Below are 26,781 nucleotides of genomic sequence, written 5' to 3'. Positions count from 1 at the left end.
AAATTATCGCGGTTACATGATTAATATAGCTTGGTCCGTCCACAGCGATCTGCATTTACCTAATCGGGAATGCCCTTATTAAAATATTTAAAATCTCACAACGTATACATACTTTAGCTATTTGACCATTAATCCACATCACTTTGAAAACGGCCCCACCCATTTCCCTCCCCCCTGTGTATGTGTATAGTGTGTATGTGTATATATGCTGTTGGAATCTAGACCAGTCTCAGATCAGATGCATGTTAATGTCTAACTCTGATCGGAATCCAGTCAGGAAACCTGTGAATCCAGATGGTTACTAGTGTAAAACAAAGACATGTTTGGGAAAAGAACCACAGTTTAATGCTTAAATTTCATATTAATAAAACACAAACAACAGTACAGTTTGAAAACAATACACAAATCAATTAATTAATAATCTGTGGTATTCCACTCAAGGGAATATTACATTTATAATATGAAACCAAAACTGTGTGTTCTTGTAATATAATCTACTCTACACATCTATAAAATATACAGTTAAATTAAATCAATTATATATCTATAATTAGTTGATGAAGCAACCTAAACATCTCAATAAAAATTAAAAATAAAATAGGGTGGGTGAGGATGGGATTTTAAATTCGCTAATGCCAAATTGCAATGCGTCTGCTTCATGCAGTTGTATTATCTAGAATGCCTAAATGAGGCGCGCAGTAATTAAAACGAAAGGATGATAATTAATTAATTATCTCTGCCGATTGGATAATTTGAAATAAGGGCCTTGTTCTGATTGGTTCCCTTCCCACATCTCACAAAGCAATTAGAGAGCGAGATGTCAAGAGTGGCCAGTAGGGAATTCCTTATATCATTGGTTGTTATTAATAGATATAAGCTGAAATAAAATACCCAATCGGCAATAAGGACAGGTAATGCATGTGCGATGATACATGTCAACATGCTGTGTATTAATAATCCATTTTTCTTGTTAATAAAAATATCACATTAATCCACATCACTTTGAAAACGGCCCCACCCATTTCCCTCCCCCCTGTGTATGTGTATAGTGTGTATGTGTATATATGCTGTTGGAATCTAGACCAGTCTCAGATCAGATGCATGTTAATGTCTAACTCTGATCGGAATCCAGTCAGGAAACCTGTGAATCCAGATGGTTACTAGTGTAAAACAAAGACATGTTTGGGAAAAGAACCACAGTTTAATGCTTAAATTTCATATTAATAAAACACAAACAACAGTACAGTTTGAAAACAATACACAAATTAATTAATTAATAATCTGTGGTATTCCAAACTTCCCAAACATGTGTGGTGTAACCAGTAGAAGGTAGGTTAAATGGTTTATTATTTCCCCAGGGCAACTGCAAATTTGTTCATGACTTCCTGTCTGTGTGCAAAAGAAGGATCCAAGTATGATTTGTATGCATTAGATTTCCAATCACCCTGTGATTGTATGAGATCAGCTGGAACCCCACATTCTAAGGCAAAGGAGGCCCCTCCTCTGCGAAAACTATGTCCCGAATATTTGCTGCTGTCATAACCCAACCTAGATAAGTTCTGTTTTAGCATTTTTACAAAGGCTGTATATGTAAGAGGGGTAACCTTGCCTTGTACTAAATACAGGAAGACAGGTGAGGGGGCTGACACTGCTGGCACCTGTTTAAAATTGAAAAAAGAAGCGCCTTAGAGGGACATAAATGAGAATTCTTCACTCTAGGAAGGGGAATTTCTAATATACGCTCTGAAAATTGAATTGTTTTGGTTTTGCGTACTTTTAAACAGACACCATCTGAGTGAAAATGGATTTCCTCACGAGTAAAATGTCGCAAAGGATCAAAAGCTGAAATTGAAGGGGCAAACAAATTTGACTTCCTTAAAAAGGAGAAAAAAGCCACTAAGCAGGCTGCCCAAAAACACAAGTCCTTACTACTGCTGACTGACAGTAAAGTAAATATCTCATTCAAAATTTTTGGTGTAATAGGCAATTTTCTATGTATGGCAGCACCTAACACACGTTTAGCACCCTTGAGTACTGACTCCATAAAAAAGGAATCTATCGGAGATGCAACTCCTGATTCTAAATGTAGCAACCGCACAATTGACAAATAATTTGTTATGGAATTAAATTGTAACCTTGAAGATAAATAGGCTACATATCTGGCTAAATTCATAGGACTTAATGGAACAAGGGTAATATTTAATCTTCTACAAAATTCTGCGTATGACTTGAAATAGTTTAAATATGTCATTTTGGTAGATTCAGCATAAGTATGACATCTAAAGTTAGCAACAATACTATCCAGTGATCTCACCTCCCTCGATACCAGTGAGCCTAAATAAAAGAAAACGAAGGGCATTACTAGACATGTGCCTAACAAGATCCTGTAAATACAGTGGCGGTCGAACATAATCACGCAAAAATTGTTCACAGAAAGGTAGATCATGCATCCGTGAAATACAGTCTGCTAGTATATTCGTTTTGCCTGGAACATGCTTAGCTATCAAGTGAAAATTATATGTTGCTGATAACCAAAAGAGCTCACGCAAAAAGGACATCAAAATAGCATTTTTTGATGTACCTTTATTAATGCAACTTACAGTTACCGCATTATCGCAATGAACTATAATACGCTGACCACGCCAATATGGGGCCCATCGCTTTACTGCTAACGCCACTGAGAAAGCCTCTAATTCATTTATGTGAAGTTTCAAAGCAAAGGGGTGATCTTCTGCCCAATTTACATAAAACCAATCATTTTGATAGACACCCCCTCCACCTGATTTACAAGCATCAGTAGCTACAGAGGTGATAGGAACCTTTGAAAGTAAAATTGACTTCCCATTAAAAGTTGAAATAAAGTTATGCCACCACTTTATATCTTGCAATATTTCGCCTGTCAGACGCAATTTATGCCAATCTAGCTTTAATCGCATGATGCCGTTTATAATTCTACGGAGAAAAACTCTCCCGCCTCGAACCACAGCAGACGCCCAATTAAGCTTTCCCGCTAAAGATTGCAATTGCTTTTTTGAAGCACGCTTACGCAATAAAAATTCAGCTAATTCTGATTTCAAATCATGCAATTTTGCAATAGGAAGTCTAGTTTCTAAAGTAGTAGAATCTATCTCAACCCCTAAAAATACAATCTGTTGGCAGGGGTCTGTTACTTTAGACCAGCTGATACAAAAACCTAACTTCCTGAGCAGCGCAATTAAAATTGCTAACGCCTGAGCGCAGCGCTTCTTTGTCTTCTCGCAAATAAAAAAATCATCTAAATATGCCACAATGGTGAAGCCTCTACGTGACATCATTCTTCGAATTGCCTGAGATAATCTATGAAAAATACCAGGTGCTAATTTTGATCCAAACGGAAGTTTTTTATCTATGAAAGTATAATCATGACCATCAGGAAAAGTCCATGTAAGCCCAGTGACCTCTCTACTTTGTTCACTTATTTTGACAGATCTGTAAGCGGCCTTTAGGTCCACTTTTGACATATAAAAATTTTTTGAAACTAACTTGCATGCATCATCTACTGTTTGAAATTTTTGTTTATCAAATTCTCCTGCAAAATCATTTACTGCAAAACCTATTGGTCTGCTACAATCATGAATAATTCGAACTCCGCCATCAGATTTAGGGATAACCCCAAGCGGACTGATAATTTTGGGGGGGGAATTGACAAAAATATAGTTTCCGTTATCAATTTCTGTTAAAATTTGTTTATGTGCCTGTTTGTAAAAAGGGCTACTAGGCTTTGCAGAAGGATGATTTTTGGAGCGTACATTCTCTGGTAGGGGGACATCAGTGACAATGTCAAATCCATGTTCTATGCCAAATAACAAAAATTCTTTGTCAAAATCATCACTTAACTCATTAGTCCATGAAATTAGATCAAGAGCACGCGTAGGCTTCACCATTGTATCTAGTTTTTTGTATGCTGAAATGCTGGGTGCTTTTCAGCACATGCAGGTATAGCACATGAATGCTCAAACTTACAGTGTGGCATAAAACAGCCTCTACGACTATTGAATTTCTTGCAAATCATCCCCCCCCCCCGGAGAATGAGAAGCATATGTAACTGCATGTTTATTAGCCATTACTTTCGAGCTCTGAGTTTGAGGTGCAATGTGGGAATTCTGACTCTGCAAAAACTTTGGCCTCAAAAATACAGAATGGAGATGGGGAATGTCTGTACCCCATCTAAATTGGTGTTGCTTTTGCAGGCGTCGGTATTCCCGATCAAGGAAAAAAATAGACACCAACTCACAGCTCGAAAGAAAAAGATAAATGCGCATAGTATAAGATAAATAATCCATAACTTGGGATGATTGTAACTCTCCTATAGCTATCAACTTATGCATTATGGACAAATTAGCCATAGACCATTGTGTTACCGACAATGTTTCTAATTTAGGCTTGACAGGCCCCGATTTGAAAACTAATTTGCCCCCTGACGATTCCGAAACTAATTCCTCTGATTCTGAGTGCCCCCCTAAAGTATTAGGTACAAAATCAGTTATATCAAAGAAATTCACATTAGGATCAAAATTTGTAGACTTTAAAAATATTTGAGGGTCTTTCCATGAGTAAATGTCATTGACCAGCAAATTGTCTCTACCTGTGGAAGAATTATGAGAGTCATTCACAAATTGTCCTGTAATGTTCTTCTCCCTCGACATCATCTTTAGGATCTCTTGCACATAGGCATCCTCCGATCGGGGGTTTGACGTATGGGCGCCGCCATCTTTGTTGTTTACATCGTCGCCATCTTTGTTGTTTACACCGTCGCCATCTTGGTTGCTGGTGCCGCCATTTTGTATCCTAGCGGAAGTTCTCTGTGTAGCCTCGTTTTCATTTCCGTAAGGGTGCGTGTCCGCCATATTCCCAGCTTCAGCGCGACCGTCCTTGAAAGTTTTTCCAACTGCTCGTATCAACACTTTTTGCTGCCCAAGCGGAATATTAAAAGCTGGCATATCCTCTTTTTCAATCAATGAAATCGCTTCCATAGAATCGAAGCCAAGTCTAATTAATTCGGAAGCTGTGTTTGGATTCAGCTTCATTGTGGATGCCCACATCTGTACCTGCTCGACATTACGTGGAAAATCTACTTCGCCTTCACTGTCGCTCGCCATATCGCCTATAGTCGCAAATATACTATTTGGTACAAATGTTAAAAAAGTTTAAAGCAGAGCATTTCTGACTCGGATAATTCCGTCGCCGGAGCGTGCAGGATAAAAACTACAAAAGTCTACAGGGAAACGCAATAAATTCCATCACCAGAACACGGTATGCAAGGATTACACACGTCAACAGCAGATCTCAATAAATTCCATCGCCGGAATGTGCACAAAAGTCTACAGTGTATCACTGTTAAATATCATTCTCGGGAATTCAGCTATTCAGACAAAAGTTCTCTATACTTTCACTGGTTTTAACAACGTTGCCGAAATATCCATTTCCAAGGATTTAAACCAATTTTTCCCGTAAAATTTTTCGATGTTTAAAGACAATATATATATATATTTTAAATTCGCTAATGCCAAATTGCAATGCGTCTGCTTCATGCAGTTGTATTATCTAGAATGCCTAAATGAGGCGCGCAGTAATTAAAACGAAAGGATGATAATTAATTAATTATCTCTGCCGATTGGATAATTTGAAATAAGGGCCTTGTTCTGATTGGTTCCCTTCCCACATCTCACAAAGCAATTAGAGAGCGAGATGTCAAGAGTGGCCAGTAGGGAATTCCTTATATCATTGGTTGTTATTAATAGATATAAGCTGAAATAAAATACCCAATCGGCAATAAGGACAGGTAATGCATGTGCGATGATACATGTCAACATGCTGTGTATTAATAATCCATTTTTCTTGTTAATAAAAATATCACAACGATGTTTAAAAAAATAACAGAATCAATCTAACGTCAACTTTCCTTTTTTGAATGGAGACAGATCGGCGGAATCAATTTTCAATGTGCTTTATATCTTGTACCTTTGCAAGACTTATCATTCATTCATAAACCCACTATATACCAGAGACATATATGTCAGTCTTAACTGACAAGAAGAATGTAGGACAGAAAGTCACAGGACAAAAAGTCACAATTCAGTTTTAAATTTATTTTTCTTTGAACAAGAAAACACTAATTTTAAAAATATTTTTTTTTGTTTTTTTTTCTTGAATTATTATATATAAAGCAACTTTGTTATTAACATTTATTCAATAAATATCAATAATGATCAAATAATTGTTATGGAAACAAAATGTCAAAGTGGATTAGTACTTAAATGGCTTCATGGTGCCAAGAAATTATACTTTGCATGATTAAAATTTAATAAATTTTCATTTATCAAGGCTTATGAACAATTTCCTAAACCTAAAAATGGATATATGTAATAAAAAGAAAATATTTCAAGATCTTTCTCTTATATATTCAAACAATTGTCAACAAATTATTTGTGACTTTTTGTCCTATCAAATTTGTGACTTTATATCCTGTGACTTTTTGTCCTGTGACTTTCTGTCCGTTTACCGACAAGAATACACCTAAAGCGTACAAGCAGTATATTCTTTAAGTTTCTGTGATTTAATACCAAGAAAGAAAAAAATCCCGAAATTAATTTGATACTCAATATTTTTCCTGGAAAATATTCACATCCTCGTTTGGTCTGAAAATAAGATAAGAATTTGGTATAAAGAACATGCAGGAGTGTGAATGTCATAAAACCTTGTTTTATCAGAAACCATTATAAATGTGAACCTGTATACGTAAGACCTCATGGGACGTCACCTAACAACATACATGTAATATACAAGTAGCTCTGTTATACCAGGAAATGTCAAGGTAAATCACTACCGATACAGAATGTACCAATGCAAAGAAAATTCTGATGATTGTGAAGCATGACCATTCATGATTTTAGAGGAGTCTTAGGTGGAAATTGCCGGTACGATTTAAATTCTGACAGATTTTTTTCTCTCAATTTAAATCACTGAACTTAAAAAAAAAGAAACCTACGCCCAAGATCAGAGTTCTTCATGTAAATTCATAAATACAACGTTCTTATTTTGTAACTTTCGATATACTTACCTCCAACCACCGCCCCTCCCAACCTGGGAACAGTATATCTAACATTACAATGTTTGTGTACCTGCCCAAATCAAAAAAAAAAAAAAAAAGAAGAAAAAAGAAAGAGATGAACGGTAATTCACATCAGATTCAAATATTCATATGGTTGATTGTCGTTAACTAGAGATGTATAGTTACATGTCTCTGCGTTAACTTATAAGAATGACAGGAAAGTATATACTTGAAATAGATTTATGATGAATAATATGCAACTGCAGCACCCCTTTTTATCAAAGTGTACATGCATGTATTTTAATGACTGTCCGTTATTTCGATTAAGAATGACAATTGTACGTGAAATTCTATAGTTGCCAGATATGCGACTTTTCGTATTTATATTTTCTCTTATATTACTCTCATTTAATATTTTATGCATAAGTGCAATATTAGGAATGGTTTATCCCCCCTCCCTTTTAATCTAACTAAATAAATTAATCAACCCTCTAGCTGACCAGACGTTAATACATCTACTATCAGTCTATTCGGAGTGAAGTTTCTTTATTTTTTCAAATAAGCTTTTTGGGGATCATTAGTGTACGTCCAGTGGCATATACCGGGGTATATTACATGCAAGTCGGAACGGGTAAATTGACATGAGGTACTACCGGTATAATATAATAGAACCATGTTCACATTATTACATTATTATACATAATACACAACCATTGTGATGATGACGAATTTCTTAAACTGTTCAAAATAATCTAATTGAAATAAAAATCTGTGATTTTACTATGTGCATAACTTTGATGAACCAAAGCAAGTTAAATATCGACCTGCATTTAAATCAGATTGGTTTTGGATGTTTCTCTCGTATATTCAATATACATGTATATATTCTAAATTGCGACTATCTATAGTTCCGTAACCTTCTATCTAGGCGTATAATCCAATGATCGACAAGTGCGAACATTTTGTTAAATCAATATTTGTACGTTTCAAAATGTCCATAATTATTGACAACGAGTAATTACTTACATTTTCCCCAATTTACGTTTGGAAAATATGTAAATATTTTTTTTATTTTATCAAATCTTTTTTTGGAATTATTTAGATTTTCATAAATATTCTTTACACCATAAATGTTATTTATAAACAAGCGTATGAGTTTAGTCATATATATAATGGCTATTATATCTATGGTTTAGTAAAGACTATCATATCACTATCGGACACGCAAGACAAAGATGTATATTCACCTGATAGTTTCAAAATGGAAGGTTACAAGTTATCGGCCATGTACACTTCTCAATACCATCAGAAGTGAAGTGATGCACGAACTTGCTTTATGTAATCGTGTAATAAGAGTTTTAAAGCCCGACAGGAAATCGCTTGAATACCTGGACGTGTCAGCTCACAATACCTCTGGGAACAATTCCTTTAGCCATACTGGTGATCAGATAAGGGAAGGTCCGAATTTATTTAAATAAGATTATTACATAAATGAATTATGAACACACTAGATTTTCGAAAACATTTTTACACGTTACACTTAATTTATCACTTTGAACTTTTTAACTAATTTCCATTAAAATTTCTTGTTTCAAAAACTTAGTTAAAAAACAGTTTTAAAACGACAGACCATAGTACTAGTTATTTCAAAAAAAATTATATATAATTACATTTACCGCCTATCAAGTTAGTTAGGAAAGGTTGCATGCACAACCATGTCTATTATAATCTTTTTTTGTGACCCGGGAAACTGTTTAGGCTTTCCTTGTCGGGTAAAACAACCGTACGCTTGACAAGATATCGACACTCAATTACGGCTACGTTAGGTTACTGCTTGTTTTGGTCCTTTGTGGTTTATAGATATATCGTGGTTTCTATTCAGGGATGATGTCAAAATGGCCGCACGCGGAGAAGTGATACTCTAAATTTAAAATCGATGGTGATCTCTTATCTAGCAGAATTAAACTTTAATATTTACGAATTTGTGGTTTTTTATACATAATCAACATAATATCAATTTTTCATTTTTTTGCGAAGTTTCCCTTTAAATTAATTTCCCTACAGTATTTAAAACACACATCAAAGTTTTTAAAAGCAAGCGCTGCTGTATCATTATAAAATTATTAGTATATAAACCAACTTATTCTTGAAAAAGATACATTTTTGAAACTTTTCTGAGTAGGAAAATGATACAAATAATGCAAATATTTAACCATTTTATCTTCAATTATATAAATACAGGAAGTAAATTAGAAAATCGCAACAACAAAAAACAAATCACTGTGAAGTCTCCTGGACAGGGCTAGACAGAAAATAAAGAATTCAAGAAAATTACTTAGTTAATATTATAATTGATGTTTATCATAATTTCATACAGACTTTATTTACGATCATTATTTTTTAAAATGCATGCTTTTACTTAGAGTAAAATGAGTTTCAAAGACGTAAGAGAAATCAATTATGTCCAATTGCATACGAAAAAGGGTCAAAAATAATATTCCCTTGAATTTGACAGTTGTAGGTAATTAATCCTACATTTCATTGCAGTAAAAAATTTCTGGGTCATAAACATATATCTTGGGTATTTCAAAGAACCATTATTTTTTTTATTTGGGGTTTGTATAGAATATTTTGGAAACTTGAGGTTAAAAGCTTGTACACAGGTTAAAAAAGTGGTGAAAATTTGATTGGTTAACTTCCAGTGATGGTTTTTTTCTTTATCCAATGAAATGTTATGTGAAATTTTGTCTATAGTACTGGACAGGATAAAACTTTACTCATGGGAAGTCTTTCTTTATTTGAAACAAAGATAAATTCTGCACATTTTTAATGTACAAATTTAACAAAGACTAATAGGGGGAAATCAATGGTAGTATTACACCTCAAGGAACCAAAGACATACTAAACATGAAATTTAGACAGTCCACGAGAGATGAAGATATACAGAATAGCATACCAATATACAGTAGACTCCGGCTATAAATCGGATACCCAAAATGTCAGCTAAAAATATCCCATTACCCGATATATTCAATTAGACGATAAATGTATATTCATTGAATATTCTGCAATAATGAGTTGATCTAATCCTGAGATGTAACTAGCCCTGACCACTGCTTCATATATATGAAAGGGTTAGAGTATTGGAGGGGTTTTTATGTAATATCAGTTACATCACAACGATGTTTGTGTAAAAACTTGTCAGCTGATATGTATTTAAATGATCATATTTGTTTTCAGTCTTTAAATCCTATATTTATTAAAATGAATCATATGTCCTGAAATATTTATGTGAATAAATATCTACCATACATAGTTTGTGTCTTTATTTGATTTGTAAACGAATTAATATCCATTTTATTTACTTTTATCACAGGTAAGCTAATTGTTGGGCTATAAATAGATCAAAGCATGTTCTGTGGTTGTGTGCACAATCTCTAAACTAAAATAGTTTTTAATATATATTTTATTTGAGGAGTATTTCTTTAAATAATCAAATTTGAATTTATGAAAATAATAATGATTAATAAAATATTATTGCATCAAGTTTAAATTTTCTGAAGACTGTTTGTGTTTAGGTCATGGTTCTCGAGGCTTCTTCTCATTTTGTAAACAAAACAAAATGGCGTCCATGACATGCTTGTGGTCATGCACATGTTACAAAATTATATCTGACAAAAGTCAGACTTCTCTTGTCAAAAGGGATTTATATGTATATTGCAATAAAATATTCAGAAGGAGGTACATTCAGTCTGAATTATATTTCCGATTCTTTGAACATTTATAGTTTTATCAAAATTTTCCAAACCGGCAAACAGCAACTTACTGCTCTTGTATATTTTATTAATAAATTCAAACTATTTGAATTTAAAGGGCATCTAATTCACATTTCAAAGGAAGACAATGAATTGAGACAACAATTTATTAAATAAAAACTTAATTTCCTTGTCTGCAAGATTGTAATTTCGTAACTTCCGGGTCCATTTCCTGTCAGAAAAACATTGAAAATATCCGATTGTGCATGGTTTTGAACAAAATTTTCTGAATATTCTTATCCGATTTGCCGATATATTCTTATATCCGATATTCGATTACACGATAAAATTAACATTAAACATATAGGGAAGGGTTTGGTGTTTTGAAATAATATTACAATAGCCGATATATTCGTTTAGCCGATATCCGATTAGGTGGAGTCTACTGTATAATTTTTTCTTTGTTAATCTACTAAGTACAAAAACAATAGTTTATATAGTCTTTCAATACCTGCAGCCATGATGGTGCATCTGTAGTAGGTCGACCTGACCCTGTTATCAGTCCCCACTCTTCACTTGACCAAACACATACATTATTTCCTAAAAAATATAATAAGATTAAATAAACAGACAAATATTTCAATGTGAATGATACCCAGGACAATTTACAGATAAATAGTGACCATAAAAAAAATAGAAGATGCAGTATGATTGCCAATTATACAACCCTCCAAAATGTATATTTTCCATTTTTCAATAGTAATGAGAAATATTTTCAGCTTTAGTAAACTGTAAGATCTGGATTATAACCCTAATTTGGTAAGTATTTCAATAAGTGTACAGCAACATAAAATTGTGTTCTAAGTTTTAAGTTACATCTGAAATCCAAACTTTAACCTGATACTGGACAGAAGAATGGAGAAAGTGATGGTTTAATGCAACAATGGACAAGCATTAGAATGTCCTCTGCTATACCAGGCAAGGTAAAAAATAAAAGTACAATACAGTCCTCTGGCTTTTCATGCACCAATGAGGAACAATGAGTCTCAAGATAGGTTAGATTGATTGGTTGTTGGTGTTTTAGCACTCTTTTCTATATTGTGGCATTAAGTTGGCAGTCAAAGCCAATTAAAAAAGACGTCAAATTCATTTGCCACATGCAGGGTTTGAACTGATAACCTCAGTCTTGGCAGATTAGTGATAACTGCAGACAAAGTACTCAGAACACTTGGCTACAGAGACCCCAGTCAAGCTAGGAAAGTCCAGGACATCTAAAATCTTGAGTAAAAAATAATTATCATAACACTAAGAGCACTGAGTTTACCTGTATGTTTTAACCAAGCACATAGTTCTTGTATATGTCCAAAAGTCATGGTTGGTATTTTATCATTAGGATAATCTGTAAGTATTCTTAGACTGTCAAGCATGGCTCCTGTCTCTCCTGAAAAAGGAAAATAAAGGGTAAAAATAACCTTTAATTTTGAAATAAGGATTTTTTAAGCTTTTATAAGCTTACTGTGATCTTCTATCGATTAACTGTTTTACTTTATAAGTACTCCTTTATCTTAACAATTGTAATTACACAAATACTATGTTGTCATAATGGTGAAAATTGTGACTGGATAATGGGATGGCACAAAAATATAAGTGTGCATTCTTTCTTTTGATAGCATTATTTGTATACAGCATTTGCTGAAATCGCAATAATCTATCTCTTGTTTGTGTTCATTGCTCAACAATAGAAATAATTATTGCATGGAATTTACAGTATACAAATACAATCTTGTAAGGCCTGCTATACCATTGTTTTGTTCAGCACTTTGGATAATAGTTTATTAGTTTTCCAAATCTCTTGAAAAAAACGTATACCAATTGAGGACTTAAATAATCATTCATTTTCATGATTTTGTTGCATGTGTATAAGTTTTTCTACAAATCTGAATTTCTAAAATTAAGTAGTTATAATCTTAAAATTGGGCACATCTGGGGGTTTTGTAGCTTTTTTTTTTAAAGGCACATTGTATAAAAAGTTTATAAACTTTCTCCTCCATAACATATTGATATCATATTAGAAAGATTGTACAAATGTAACTGGAGTTGTCTCCCATTACCTGGATTTCCTCCCATCCATGATAAGTTGACCAGTAATCCTTCAGGTAAATTTGGTAGATCAGAAGTACTGGCTCCTATTTTCTTTATATTAAATCCTGTCATAAAATACATTTGATTAGTAATTTTTCAAAATGGTAATAAATAACTATCAACAATTATAAATTTACAAAATTAAAAACAAAACTTAGAACTGCCCTAGTTTTTTCGAGACACCTTTGTCTCATGTGAATCAATCTAATAATCTCTCTTTACCAATCTATAATACCAAAAATGCTCCTGATTCTCATTTTATACATTCTGTTCTATACCTAATATATAAAAGCTTCTAAAAGTCAATTTCTTCAAGACTATTCATTCATTCAGATTACCTATTCATTGGCTTTAAAATCCAAATTCAAAAATACTTTGGCTAAATTTGAGATTAATTTTCCTGGAATAGCAACATACTTGAAATTAGCACCACACAAGTAAAATATATTGTCAAAATTGTATTACTTTACGTTAATGCACAAAACAGAAGTCTAACCTAATACTGATGCAAGTTTGGTAAATAATTCTGTCATTTCCGACTCTTTCAAACCTTCTGTTTGATTTTGTGCATGAAGAGAACGTAACGGAGACTTCCCACCAACCATTGCTACCAAGCTCATAAGTCCTTCTTTACCTGGAAATAGATATATATAATGAAATTGTAAAAATGCCAATATTTAATGTTCTAAATTGCATAAATAAATTCCACAAAAGGAAACAGAAACATCCATTATTGAAATTAATAAATATAAAGCACAAACTATGTATGGTTCCATGTCATTTGTTTTATTTTCACAGCATTAAAAATAAAGAGCTGAGCTGTGACCGCATGTACACCCATCGCCTTCAATGTCATATCAGAAATTTATAAAAAGAAAGGAAAAGGAGGTTATTTTCAAAGAAATAAACCAGCCACCAAAGTCTCATGAAAACTGCTCCAAGCACGTTACTTTTGTGTTATTGTCTGAAAACTGGAAAATCACACTTTCATTTATGCATAAAATACTATAAATAAAATCTGAAATTCATAAAATTTGAAAGGGAGCTTACGTCAATAGATATAAACAATTCAGCAAAGTTTCCTGAAAACTGCTCAAAGCATTTTGGGGTCATTGTCAGAGCACTGGAAATCCACCTTGTTTAAAGAAAAAAAACGTAACTCAGACACTTATTTTTTAAGTTCATAAAAATCTTACATAAATAGATATAAACAATTCACCAATGTGTCATGCAAATTGGTTAAGGCGTTTTTTAGTTGTTGTCTGACATGTTGATGACAGACAGACAAACGACAGTATACCATAATACGTCCAGTAAACAGCAGTATAAAAATTCTAAATCTATCCATAATGCCTGTTCCTTGATGGGGAGGTCAAATCCAATTTTAAAAAAAAAATCATCTTACTTTTCACTCGTTCTACAATCTCAAATTATAACATGTAACTTGCCTTGTAGAAACTGAAAAATTATTGTCAAATATAAATAGATTATCGTTGGTCATCTCAACGAGATTGATTTTCTCGCTTGAGCCGGTATGGAGAAAGTGAGAAAAGCAATTGAGTTGAGATGACCAATGATAATCTGTTTATCGCTATTTTACCTATGACGAAGTTGTTAATTTCATTGACAACTCCACGTGCACCCTTAGTTTCTAGCGATAATTTTTCATATCACTCTATTGTGCTGAGAAAGGAAATTATCAGTCAGTAAGATCAAAGGACAATTCGTAAAATAGCGATAAAAATAGTTATATCTTTGAGAGCTGAAATGGGTTTTAGCAAATAAAGTATTTCAATAAGGACGAGATTTATTAAAATGCTGATTTACCTAAATAAAGAATAAGTTTAATAGTCAAATTTATATATAGATCAGAAACCACTCTATCAGGGTTCTCACTAATGATTTTTGAAGGTGACTCCAGGGACTCATCATTTTTATCAATGGCGAATCCAGCAGTGAGAAGATGAAATTTTATTGATATATGATATAATTTCAGTCTCCATGACAAAATAGAGCAAGGAAATGACATATAATTTAGATTATACTAAAGTAATGTTTTAAAATGATGATATATGTGCTCAGCTGATACATTGTACAATTTTGATGCATCTATGGACTCACAATTTTGAAAATGATGAGTCCAGACAGATTTTGATGAGTCCAGGACTCATGGACTCACCTTAGGGCTATTCCATTAAAAAGAATGTACCAGGGTCGGATGGCAATTATAAAAAATCCCGTTGGTTATTGATGTGTTGAAGCGTTTATGGCCAGTGGTCCTTGGTGTTTAGAGAAACTAAGTATTGTTGGTTGTTGGTCTTCTTTGACAGTCAGTTTTTGTGACTGTCGGTTTCATTGTGTTATTTTTCGTTATTTATTATTATTTGTTTTTGCAAGGACTTATATAACCGATTGTTTTTGTCTCCTGCTCATATCATGATATTTTGGAAAACATAACTGTTCCCGCAACTTACGCAGCGTTGTATTCTACCTATGGTACCAGTTCCAGAAGTGCAAGAGTTACTTCCCTTTAATGACAAGCACATGACGAACTATGTCAAATTCTAATGAAAGAACCTTCGATTTGAAAGAAAATAAAAATTAACTTTGCCGACCTTTTTAACCATCAGTATGGTCATTTTAAAGCCATATTACTATTGAGATCGTATACCCCTCCTGGGATTTTTCTAGTATTCCACAGGGTCCAAATACTGGACCCATTCCTATTGGCAATGGCAAATACCCTACGTTTTTCCCAGTTTTCAATTTTGGACAAGAACTTCCAAACGATCTCAAAATTTATTTTTATCTTTATTATTCATGACAGCGATGCTCATTTTGTTCAACCGCTTGCTTTATACTGAAAATCGCCAACAAGTAATGTGTAAATACGAGTAAAATTGTATCTGACTGACAAAAAAAACATTGAAGAACAATGGAAGCCATAAACTGGAAATGAAGACGATTACAATACCGGATCAGATTCCGGGGTCGGATAAGGGTAATTCCGGGTTTGCCGATCAAATACAATAAAAAAAATAATAATTCCAGGCAGGTGACAAAATACATCTATGATGATGAAATATAAACACTAGAATTGAAAACCAAAAGATATATGGAAAAGAAAGAAAAAGCATGAAATATTTTATACAGAAACTCAAAATAACTTTTAGTTCACAAATTTTCATGTCAAAATCCAATGAAATGTGACAGTAATTTTCTTTATCATTAATAAATGTTGATATTACATGTAGATGTTTTTAAAGAGTAAACATATATCTACAATTCCAAGAGGTAATTTCTTCTCAATTTTGGAGGGCCAGTAAAAAATAAGTTAGATATATTCCAGTTGGTTCTTGTATTATCATGAAACGACTTCCTGTTGGTTGGTGTTAAGATACATGGTACATTCCTCTTGGTCATGGGGGTACTTAAAAATTGCCTTCCGACCCTAGTACCTCCTTTTTAATGGAATAGCCCTTAGTAGAACCCTGCTCTATTCCTTTGTTTAATTCTGAGGCTATATAAGTAAATATAATAATCTTACCAATATTGTTTGAACTGACATTGAGACTATGTAACTGAGATTTGTGACTTTTTGTGGAAAAGATCTTTGACAAACTTAAAGCACCAGTGTCTGTAAACTGAAAAAGAATTATAATTTGATACACTTGAGCATATAGATATAATTATTTGAAGTCCCATTAATATTGGTTAAGTTATTTATCTAATTCAAAAAGTTAAATTTATAAATTTTTTTTTTAAATTTACCTTAGCATTTAAAATTTAGAAAATTTTACTTGGATAGTGGATTAATACTGTAATCATCTGAGTTAATTGATATAATCTGTTTCTTTGTTGAATCAAAGGGAAATGCCAAGTGTTATAGTAGGAGGGGATTTTCTTTTTATGCTACTTCAATGGAAAACATTGCAGATATCAATTATAACTCACTGTGTTGCTTGATAAATCTAAGACCGCTAAAGTGTGTGTCTTACAGCTAACAACAGCTTGAGACAAGTCAATCACACCCTCATCTTCTAAACGATTGGCTGACAGTTTCAACATATGTAGCTGGAACCCTTTCTTTATTGCCTGACACAAAGGAGCTATGTCAGAGGCAGACAGGGAACATCCTCCAAAACTTAGAGTTCTTAAAGAAGATCCAACAACATTCCCTGTTGAGACAAAAAGATTAAATAAGTTATTTAAAAATTGCATTAAATGTTTTAAGTTTACAATAAAAATACTGGAATGATCACAAAATGATCACAACTAGATAGGTGATCTAAGTGATCACAGATACCCCTGCAAGCAGCAACTTAGAGATCATGATTATGTTAAGTGGTCAAATTTTCAAAGATCCAGCAGGGGTGGGTATAAAAATTTCAGGTTTTTCCAACCATTAATTTCTACCATAAGTCTGGCTATGTAAACGTGAAATCAAAGAAATCGAAATGTACCTGTCTTTAGTGGTCAAAAACATTCCATTAGAATTTCAATTATTTTCTTAAAACTGCTTAAAACCAAAAACTATTATGATTAAATAATCAAATAAGATATGCATGTGTAAAAAAAAGTCATATTTTTTTACAACTTGTATCATATTTGTTAATTTCAATAATAGTATATTAAAGGAAGAGTTCTTAATTTTAAAACTTTATTTGGATGGTGCTGGAAACTTCAAATGATGGACTAAAATGATAATCCACAAAACAAGCAAAGCCAAGACTGCCACTAGCCTCAACTATAGCTATACTCTTTTATATATATGTTTCCAGTCATAACTATCTTCAATACTAGCCAAGAGCTGTAGTTCCAGTAATTTGTCATAACAGCAGAGAAAAGTATAATGAAGATATTTTTAGATAATTTTAAAAAAAAAGGAAGAATGTGTCTAAGGACACAAATGCCCCCGCTCGAGCTTTGCAATTTTCCAAGTTAAAAAGGGGCATAACTCTAGAACAGTAAGTGACTCACTGCCCAAATCCTAACTCAGTCTGAGATTTTGGTTCTTAGCATTGTGTATGAGTTTCATAAAATATACATGAGGCTAACTAAAGTTAAAGTGGGGAAACAAAAATGGGATGGATGGAGGAACTGAAGGACAGAAAGATGGACGGAAGGAAGGTAAAGGGTAACACTTAATGCCCCTGTTGCCTATAGTGGGGGTGTAAAAATTGAAGTAAACAATATACCCATTAAAGCCTGCAATGTATCAGTAGAAGCCAGCTTGATACCATCAAGTACCAGTGTAGTCAGGTTCCCTGTTGTATACACAGCTGCCATCTGTTGGAGATCTTTAATCCTACATCGTCTAATGTTGACATACTGCAGATCCTGAAATTTTTCTAACTTCTCTGACAGACCATTGCACTGATTGTTTAAACTGTAGTTTATTCTTCTTAAAGTACTGATACCTTCTCCATCTAAAAATAGTAAACACTAATTCACTGTTTCAGAACCTAATGCATTCTGGGTAATATTTTCAAACTTGTATTGGTAAATAGTGTCCACAACAGTGACAATTCAATTAATTATATGTTATTTTTTTTTTATTTTGAGTTACGAATGATGAAATTTCCAATCTATTTGCATAGTTTTTGTTTATTCTGAAATGGTGAATTCTTTATATAGCTACAATACATAGTGATTTGGTCATGCAAAATCACATACAATGTATATTTCAAAAATATATATAAAACTAATATTGTATTACAATATAAAATTATGATACTAGCTTATAACACTAGACGACTCAACTTTATTCTAATGTAAATGAAGTGATCTCTAAAAATTAAGTGGTAAAATTCTAATGACCAAAATATAAACTTATTTCAGGAAAATTATGACAATTTAACAAAGAGCACAATCATTATCTCCTTATGATATTTTTCTAAAGTATTATTGAGTTGATAATAAAAAAAATTTTTTTTATTTCTTTGGGGAGCGGAGGAGAGGAGGTTAACAATATATCTCAGCATGTTAGCGCAAAGTATTCACTATTTTGTTGTGTTTTTGCCATAGTTATTATACTTTCAAAAATTAAGAAAGATAAAAGTGAACCTTCACCTATCTATGGTAGTCGTATGGTAGGATAGATAAAGTGAATACCTAGCAGTATGTGGAGGTTCTCTATTACATAGTCAGTATACAAAAAGATTCAAACAAAAACACTAAAGCTATAACTAAGTTGCCGTATCGTTTATTGTGTTGACTAGTTTTGCCACTGGGGTGGCATTGTCAGGATAATTACATGATGCTATAGATTACTCAAGTACAACAATTGCAGTTTACTTCACGGTTTACCGGAAATGGTAGTTAACAATATAAAAAACAGTTCAAAAATTAAGCAAGAAAATGTTCAAACCTGATGTTAGCTTTAGGATTGAGTCAAAACACTTTGGTGATAAATCTGAATTAGAACCAATATTAATGTCAAACAAGGGGGTTTTTCTCCCTTGGAAAACCTCTTCAACACAGGCCCAGAAGTTGTCAGTCAGGCTACAGTCATTAAGACTGATAATCTGTAGCTGTGATGTGTGATCTTCTTTTAAATCTATTTTCAAATCTGAAATAAAGAATAAAAAATACATTATCTCACTCCCACTTTCATGTTTTCTTTAATGTGAATTTCCCAGCATTTAATTTGCAGTCATGGTAATAACCCTTAATTTTATCCTAACATTAACCTGGTGTTGTATTATACATTAAAACTTTGTTTTTGAAACATCCAAGGGACCACAAATTTTCTTCTAGCTATAGGGGTATTGTTGCTATTAATTTTTCTACAGCATCAAATTTACACTACGGGACACAGAATTGTGTTTTAATAATCCATGGTGTTTTAGTTACCTTTGTGTTAGAAATCAAAGTTCTACTGTATAGTTGTCACATTTTGAAGTGGCTGATGTTTTGTTTTATGGTAGCAATGTAGTGATATCAAAATTTCAAAACAACTATACAGTGTGATATATAAGCAGAGGTAAATAAGTACTAAAAAGGTATTTTATTACAAAAAAATTTTAAACCAACCTGTTGTAGATATATTTTTGTCTTTTACTCGGACAATATCCAAGCTAAGATTTCTCATGGTGGATGAATTCATTGCCAAAACTACCAGTTTTCCAAGTCTCTTTAATGACTCAAACTAAAAGATGAAGATGATGAAAATTAAAGTAATTTACAAATTACAGTGTATTCTAATATTTATATTAATAAGCTCATGATTCGTGAAAATATAAAAGAATATTTCTGAATCAGTAATTGTCTCATTTGAATTTTACCCTGAAGACTTTTTGTAGCTCACTTTATTGCTTCAGTCTTCCTAATTTTTATGGCTGTAGAGTGATTTGTAGACTTGTATTCTTGCACAATCTCTGCGTTGCATCAGTAGGGCCAGACATAAAAAAATTCATGCGACTCATTTTCAAAGCTGAACAATCATGCAATACGGTGCATGTGCATTTAATGTAAACAATAAATGCATTGATCCCATTGTTAATTAAATGTGATCAATGACATAAATTCACAAGTTTTGTAAAGAATTTAAAAATTTTAATGATATTTCATAAAATTCCCATAAATCAGCAACCTAACTACACAAAAACTACAAGTTTTTTGGTGGAATGTTTATTGCTATTTACCTGATTACCATTGAGATTAAGCTCCTCTAACGTTGTGTTAGATTCATAGCCTTGTATAAAGGCATCGATCCCTGCTGTATTTATCTCACAGTTAGCCAAGGAAATACTCTTCAGGAAACAGCTAGGATTCTGAAAAAAACATTTAACTGTAATTTAGTTACAAAATTTTTATTTATTTTAACATGAGTTATTATTGCATTAAGAAAATAAAAAAAAAATGGTGTCACTGAACTTGTTTTCTTGCTACAAGAAAAAAAATGAAAATTTCTGTAACATTCCTTTATACAAATTTTACTATTAGAGTTATCTCCCCTTAAACAACTAAATCAAAAAAATTGATTTGAAAAAAATCAAATATTTGGTATTTGTTAAAACAGTCTGAATAATGCAATAAATTACTTGTTTTTCTTTATTCAAAGAAACAGTCTTACACACGAATTGCTAATCTGTTTCAAAATTTATAGATTTAAGCAAAGAACTAGACTGATTGTGTACTCCTATTTTACAATCCAAGATGGCCATATACAGTTAATCTACCTTAATGAACTAATGATTTCATAAGTTTCCCAAAAATGTATAATGCCTAAATTTTACCTTTAATTTCTCCCCAAATCCCTTGCCTAAAATCATCCTGTCAGACAAGGCGTTATTACTAAGATCAATGTCTGTTATTGCTGTATTTTCCATCAACCCTTCCATAAACACCTTCATGTCTGATGATCCTAGATTCTGGGCTCTGATTAAAAGATAATGCATGTTTAATGTCTAGCAGCTAATAGATACAAACTCAAAACAATAAAAGACTAATGGTACAAAATAATCTTAAGAAAAAAGATGTACATATATCTAGAAACTTTCCGTGTGTAAATGATTTTCGTTTATGTTTGCAGTAGACAATTTTTCTTCAAAATTTACACTACATGAACACTCAATGTCCATTACATAGTATTGTACAAGGCAATAAAACGTAAATAATGAACACTGGGAAGATTTAAAGCCCCCTTCTAACAGTGAACCAAACCATATGTGAAAATAACCCAATATACCCTATTAACTTTTAGGGCAAGAACTAAACATTGAGAGAAATTACACATACTTCTCTTTTCTATTGTTTGTTCCTTTCATTTAAATACATTTTTGTTTTAAAGATAGTTGATCTTTAGTTAGGCTCTGTCAAGTTTATTCACATTTTTCTTAACTTGGCATGATTAACAGCTTCAAATATGATACATGTAAAGTAACTTGTCTACTTCTAAAAACAGTGTTAGCTGCCTTCTAGATGTTCAGTCTACATGCTTAACCACAGGCTAAGCAGCCCAGGTTTGTAAAATTGCTTTCAAGCCTGTATAAATCATCTCTGCAGGCCAACAGACTCTAACTAAAATTTTCCAAAAACTGAGCTCAAGGCCTGCAGATTTAAAAGTTTATCGTGAAGACTGGATGACTATTCTGGTTTTTGTGTTCTTTGCTTGCTGTCTCACTTCATTTATTGATATGTACCAGTCTGAGAGCTTTTTTGAAAGGGTTGCATTCACTATAAGAGTAGGCAACTTATCAGTAGGTCATATAAGAGCAAAAAAATTTAAACTGTTGATTTGCCTTGCAAATATGTGCCTGAGAATCCTTATAGTGTTGAGTAAATGCAAGGCCTACACATCTGGGGACTTCTTACATTTACCTTAGAGTCTTGAGTGTTGTATTCACTTTAAGCGCTGGTCCCACACATCTGGAGAAGTAATCTTTGCCAAGGGAATTGCTTGACACATTCAGGTACACCAATGTCTTATTCTGGGTTAACATTTTACCCAAACATTCCTGAAAACAGAGAACATCAAAATTAAATCTTTCAACATATCTTTTATTAGTTTAGCAGGCAACTGATAAGTAAACATGAAAGAAAGTATTATAATCAAATTAATTTTTAAATTGACCACCATTTTGTTTTTAAATATCTGATGTTAAGCAAATACTTGCTAAGGATTCAATGTTAACAATGGTTTTTTTGGGGTTTTGGATATTAAAGGTTAATCAAAGTGCTTTTAAGCACTGAAGGGTAAAGATTGCTTTAATTTATTAGTGGGAAGCAAAATTAAATATTGCATTGTATAAAGCATTGGTTGTAGTTGATTCAACTACAATTATAGACAAAGGAAGATAACTCCAATTTTTAAAGATGATTTTAACAATGACATCATTGATATTTTTAGAACAGATTTTAGATTCCTGCACCTTGCAAAAGTTATGTAATTTTCTTTACAAGTATAACATTATTTTGTGACATGAATAACCGAGCATAATTATATTTTATACTTCATTGTTAAATTTCTGGAAATGTTCATGGATAGAATGTATAGAATATTATGATCAATGCACTATATTTTGTGTATCTCAAAGGTAGTGATAAATCTTGGAAGCTTTCGATATCAAGTCAGTGCCATAAGATTTTGATTGCAATTTATGCAATCTTTACCCAACCAGAGACTGATGTGATCACTAACATAAACCAAAGCACTGTAAGCACTGTAGGCAGTTAACCAAAAACCAAGGCAAACGTAATATGAAAACTGTGGCAGTGTTGCTTCAATTTGTTTTTTAAGATTTGAAAGAACAAACATTAAACATTCGTATATTGTACATTTCTGTTTGTCTAATGAATTGATTATTAAGGCAAATTAATTAATATTTCATCAAGATTTTCAAAAGCAACGAATATATATCAATGTAAATGACCCCCATCTTCATCCCAAGTCCATGATGTCACTCCATACCAAGTTTGGAATAAAATGACAGGTGATTATAAAACAGTTGGTCAAACATTCTTGGGCTTTACACTGCTTGAAAGATTTATATGTTTTCTTTAAAATGAGCCATAAATGAAAATTATTATAGGCCCAGAAATAATTCAAAAAATAATTAGTGTAAATTCAATTAACCTAGACTAATTTTTTGCATCAATAAAATTTTATAATAAACAAGAAATAATTGTAACAGAATGCCGTCTCCCAAAACAAAGCTCCCATAATTCATCATTCCCATGGTCCCCTGACATTTGGCCAAGTCCAGTACATATTGGTTTGGTCTAGTAAAGTGATATATATGCATATGTGACACCTAGGGGATTGACCCTGTATGTCAGTCAAATCTTTTTGAAATGACAAACAGGAATAAATATGGTTTAGGAGTGGGTATCTCGACCGTTTACAAGTTCTCAAAGAGGAGGGGGTGGGGAGACCCCAGGGACTTCCCCTATATTTCATTTGATTTGTTAAATTGTCCTATACATGAATATATATGGTTTAGGGGTGGGGATCTCAACCATTTCCAAGTTCTCAAACAGTAGGGGGTGAGGTGACCCCAGGGACTCCCCATATATTTCGTTTGATTTGTTATATTGTCCCATACATGGACATATATGGTTTAGGGATGGGGATCTTGACCGTTTACAAGTTCTCAAACAGGAGGGGGTGGGGAGACCCCAGGGACTTCCCCTATATTTCATTTGATTTGTTAAATTGTCCTATACATGAATAAATATGGTTTAGGGGTGGGGATCTCGACCGTTTAAATGTTCTCAAACAGGAGGGGTGGGGTGACCCCAGGGACTCCCCCTATATTTCATTTGATTTGTGTTATTGTCCCATACAAGAATATATATGGTTTAGGGGTGGGGATCTCGACTGTTTAAAAGTTCTCAAACAGGAGGGGTGTGGTGACCCCAGGGACTCCCCTTATATTTCATTTGATTTGTTTTATTGTCCCATACATAAATATATATGGTTTAGGGGTGGGGATCTCGACCATTTCCAAGTTTTCAAACAGGAATGGGTGGGTGACCCTAGGGACTCCCCATATATTTCATTTGATTTGTTATATTGTCCCATACATGAATATATATGGTTTAGGGGTGGGGATCTTGACCGTTTACAAGTTCTCAAACAGAAGGGGGTGGGTGACACAGGGTACTCCCCCAAATTATTTTCATTTGATTTGTTTTATTGTCCCATACAAGTAAATATATGGTTTAGGGGTGGGGATTGTGACCGTTTACAAGATAAAAGCATATTTTCAAATTGAAGGGGGTTGTGACGACCCCCAGGGACTCACCCTATACTTTATTTGATTTGTTTTATTGTCCTTTACTCATTACTGAAGACCGCGTGTGTCTATCACTTACTGTTTTCGAGAAAATTTATTAAAAACTAAAACCCCATAGGGTTCTACAGTAAACCCATCCCTTCTTTAGGCCTCTCAAAATACCCCTAAATAGACCCCAATGCACAAGCAAAAGATTGATGGCTCCACTAGACATGTTAGTCTAACATCTGACAAGCAGTCCGAGTTGTCTCAGGGGTTCAAATTAACATTTGGTACTGGAAGGTCCAGGACCTTTGACTCTCCAACTGAAAGGTCCACAACCTAAATTCCAGGTCCTACTTTTACTTAAAATATTTCATAACTCAGTTAGATACAAAATTAATGTGCTTTTGGTATGAGGTTAGCTTATTTCATTGTCAGTTTCACCATGTTCACGGTTTTTCACGATAAATGTAATTGTCTTTTATATAATTAATTCAAGTAATCTTTTTTTTTTTTTGGTATTGGGGAGGATGCATGTCACTGTGGATGGGTGTGTTGTCTCAACGATTGGTATTAAATTGCTAATTATGCCATGATTATCTCAGGGCTCACACGTATTTCAGCTCGATTTTAAAAGTCCACTAGAGCTTATGCTGCTTTGCTTACATTCAGGTATCATATCTAGTTGTACTATTTGTGAAAATAAAGTAAGAAACTTCCAGCTATTTTAACAGGCCCTTCAAAATTTAAATTGAGAAAAAATTACCCCTTGAAATTGCAGTAATATGTTTACACTTTAAAAACATCTACATGCATTATCAACATTTATCACTGATAAAGAAAATTTATACTGTCACATTGTATTGGATTTTGACATTAAAATTTGCCAAAAAGTAATTTTGAGTTTCTGTATAAAATATTTTCTGCTTTTTCTTTCTTTTCCATATATCTTTTGGTTTTCAGTTCTAGTGTTTATATTTCATTACCATAGATGTATTTTGTCACCTGCCTGAAATTTTTTTTTATGTAGTCAGTTGATCGCCAAAACCCTGAATTACCCTAATCCGCTTCCGGAATTGGACCCGATAATGTAATTGTCTTCATGGCATTCATTGTTTTTCAATATTGTTTTTGTCAAGTCAGATACGATTTTACTCAAATTTACACCTTACTTGAACTTACTTGTCGGCGATTTTCTGTATAAAGCTAGCGGTTGAACAAAATTAACATCGCTGTCATGAATAATAAAGATGAAAATAAGTTTTGAGATCGTTTATTTGGAGACGTCACTTTGGTAAAAAGCCTTTAAAGGTTTTCAAAGTTATATTTTTATTTTCTTTCAAGTCGAAGGTCCGTCGGGCGTAGTTAGTAACCAAGTCGAAAGTCCGATTGCAAAAGTGGAAGGTCGCGGACCTCGGACCACCGCTAATTTGAACCCCTGTGTCTTCTTTGACGGTTTGAGTGGATTCGGTCCAACTTGTCTCGGGGACGAGTTGTCCACATTACTGAAAACATCCTATCGACGTCGATTTCCGGATGTTTCATGGCCTCGTTTCATTCATAAAACAACAACCTTATTTGGCAAGATAAGTTGTAAAATTACCGCCAACTTAGATATATAACTTTATTTCCTCTATCATAGAGATTTGTTGCACATGAAAGTATTCCTGTGCATTTTGCCATTTGGGAAATATAAATGACTTGTAATTACAGATTTTCGGCGATGAAATATTTCACACAATTGTTCTTTAACATCTTAGCCAAAAGCACAGGGGATAATAAACTAAGTACAGATTTCTATTGAGCACTATTTCCTATGTGCAACTTCAAATATTATGGGTCGTTTGACGATCATTTAAGGTTATTCTGGTTATACTTTTTGTATTCCAAAATTTAAAGTAAGAAAAATTTGTTACAATTAGTTATAAATAATATATCAGTCTGCTAGATTATAACAATGACACTTTTTTTCAGCATTCGTTGGGAAGAACACAAATCTAGGGTGCTAGCATAAGGCAGCTTAACTGCCTAAAAATAATCTAAAGGCTTAGATGTATATAACAAAACTAGT

At 33.1% G+C, this 26,781-nt stretch overlaps 1 protein-coding gene across 1 annotated transcript in view; it reads right to left on the bottom strand.

The window, feature by feature from the left end:
- The window catches only part of LOC127721754 (uncharacterized), a 45,820-nt gene that overhangs the window by 9,922 nt on the left and 9,117 nt on the right, over window positions 1-26,781 (bottom strand). The window contains exons 4-15 of the mRNA XM_052228555.1: window positions 22,312-22,448; window positions 21,228-21,369; window positions 20,634-20,762; window positions 20,023-20,137; window positions 19,358-19,558; window positions 18,186-18,416; window positions 16,942-17,165; window positions 16,535-16,631; window positions 13,484-13,621; window positions 12,957-13,052; window positions 12,170-12,286; window positions 11,357-11,445 (exon numbers count right to left, since the gene is read on the bottom strand). Coding sequence (XP_052084515.1) covers window positions 11,357-11,445; window positions 12,170-12,286; window positions 12,957-13,052; window positions 13,484-13,621; window positions 16,535-16,631; window positions 16,942-17,165; window positions 18,186-18,416; window positions 19,358-19,558; window positions 20,023-20,137; window positions 20,634-20,762; window positions 21,228-21,369; window positions 22,312-22,448 — 1,716 coding nt within the window. The remainder of the gene's footprint in view (window positions 1-11,356; window positions 11,446-12,169; window positions 12,287-12,956; window positions 13,053-13,483; window positions 13,622-16,534; window positions 16,632-16,941; window positions 17,166-18,185; window positions 18,417-19,357; window positions 19,559-20,022; window positions 20,138-20,633; window positions 20,763-21,227; window positions 21,370-22,311; window positions 22,449-26,781) is intronic.

This window comes from Mytilus californianus, unplaced genomic scaffold (genome assembly GCF_021869535.1).
Source record: "Mytilus californianus isolate M0D057914Y unplaced genomic scaffold, xbMytCali1.0.p SCAF_12, whole genome shotgun sequence".
Taxonomy (NCBI): Eukaryota; Metazoa; Mollusca; class Bivalvia; order Mytilida; family Mytilidae; genus Mytilus; species Mytilus californianus.
This window is presented reverse-complemented; position numbering and strand designations above follow the sequence as displayed.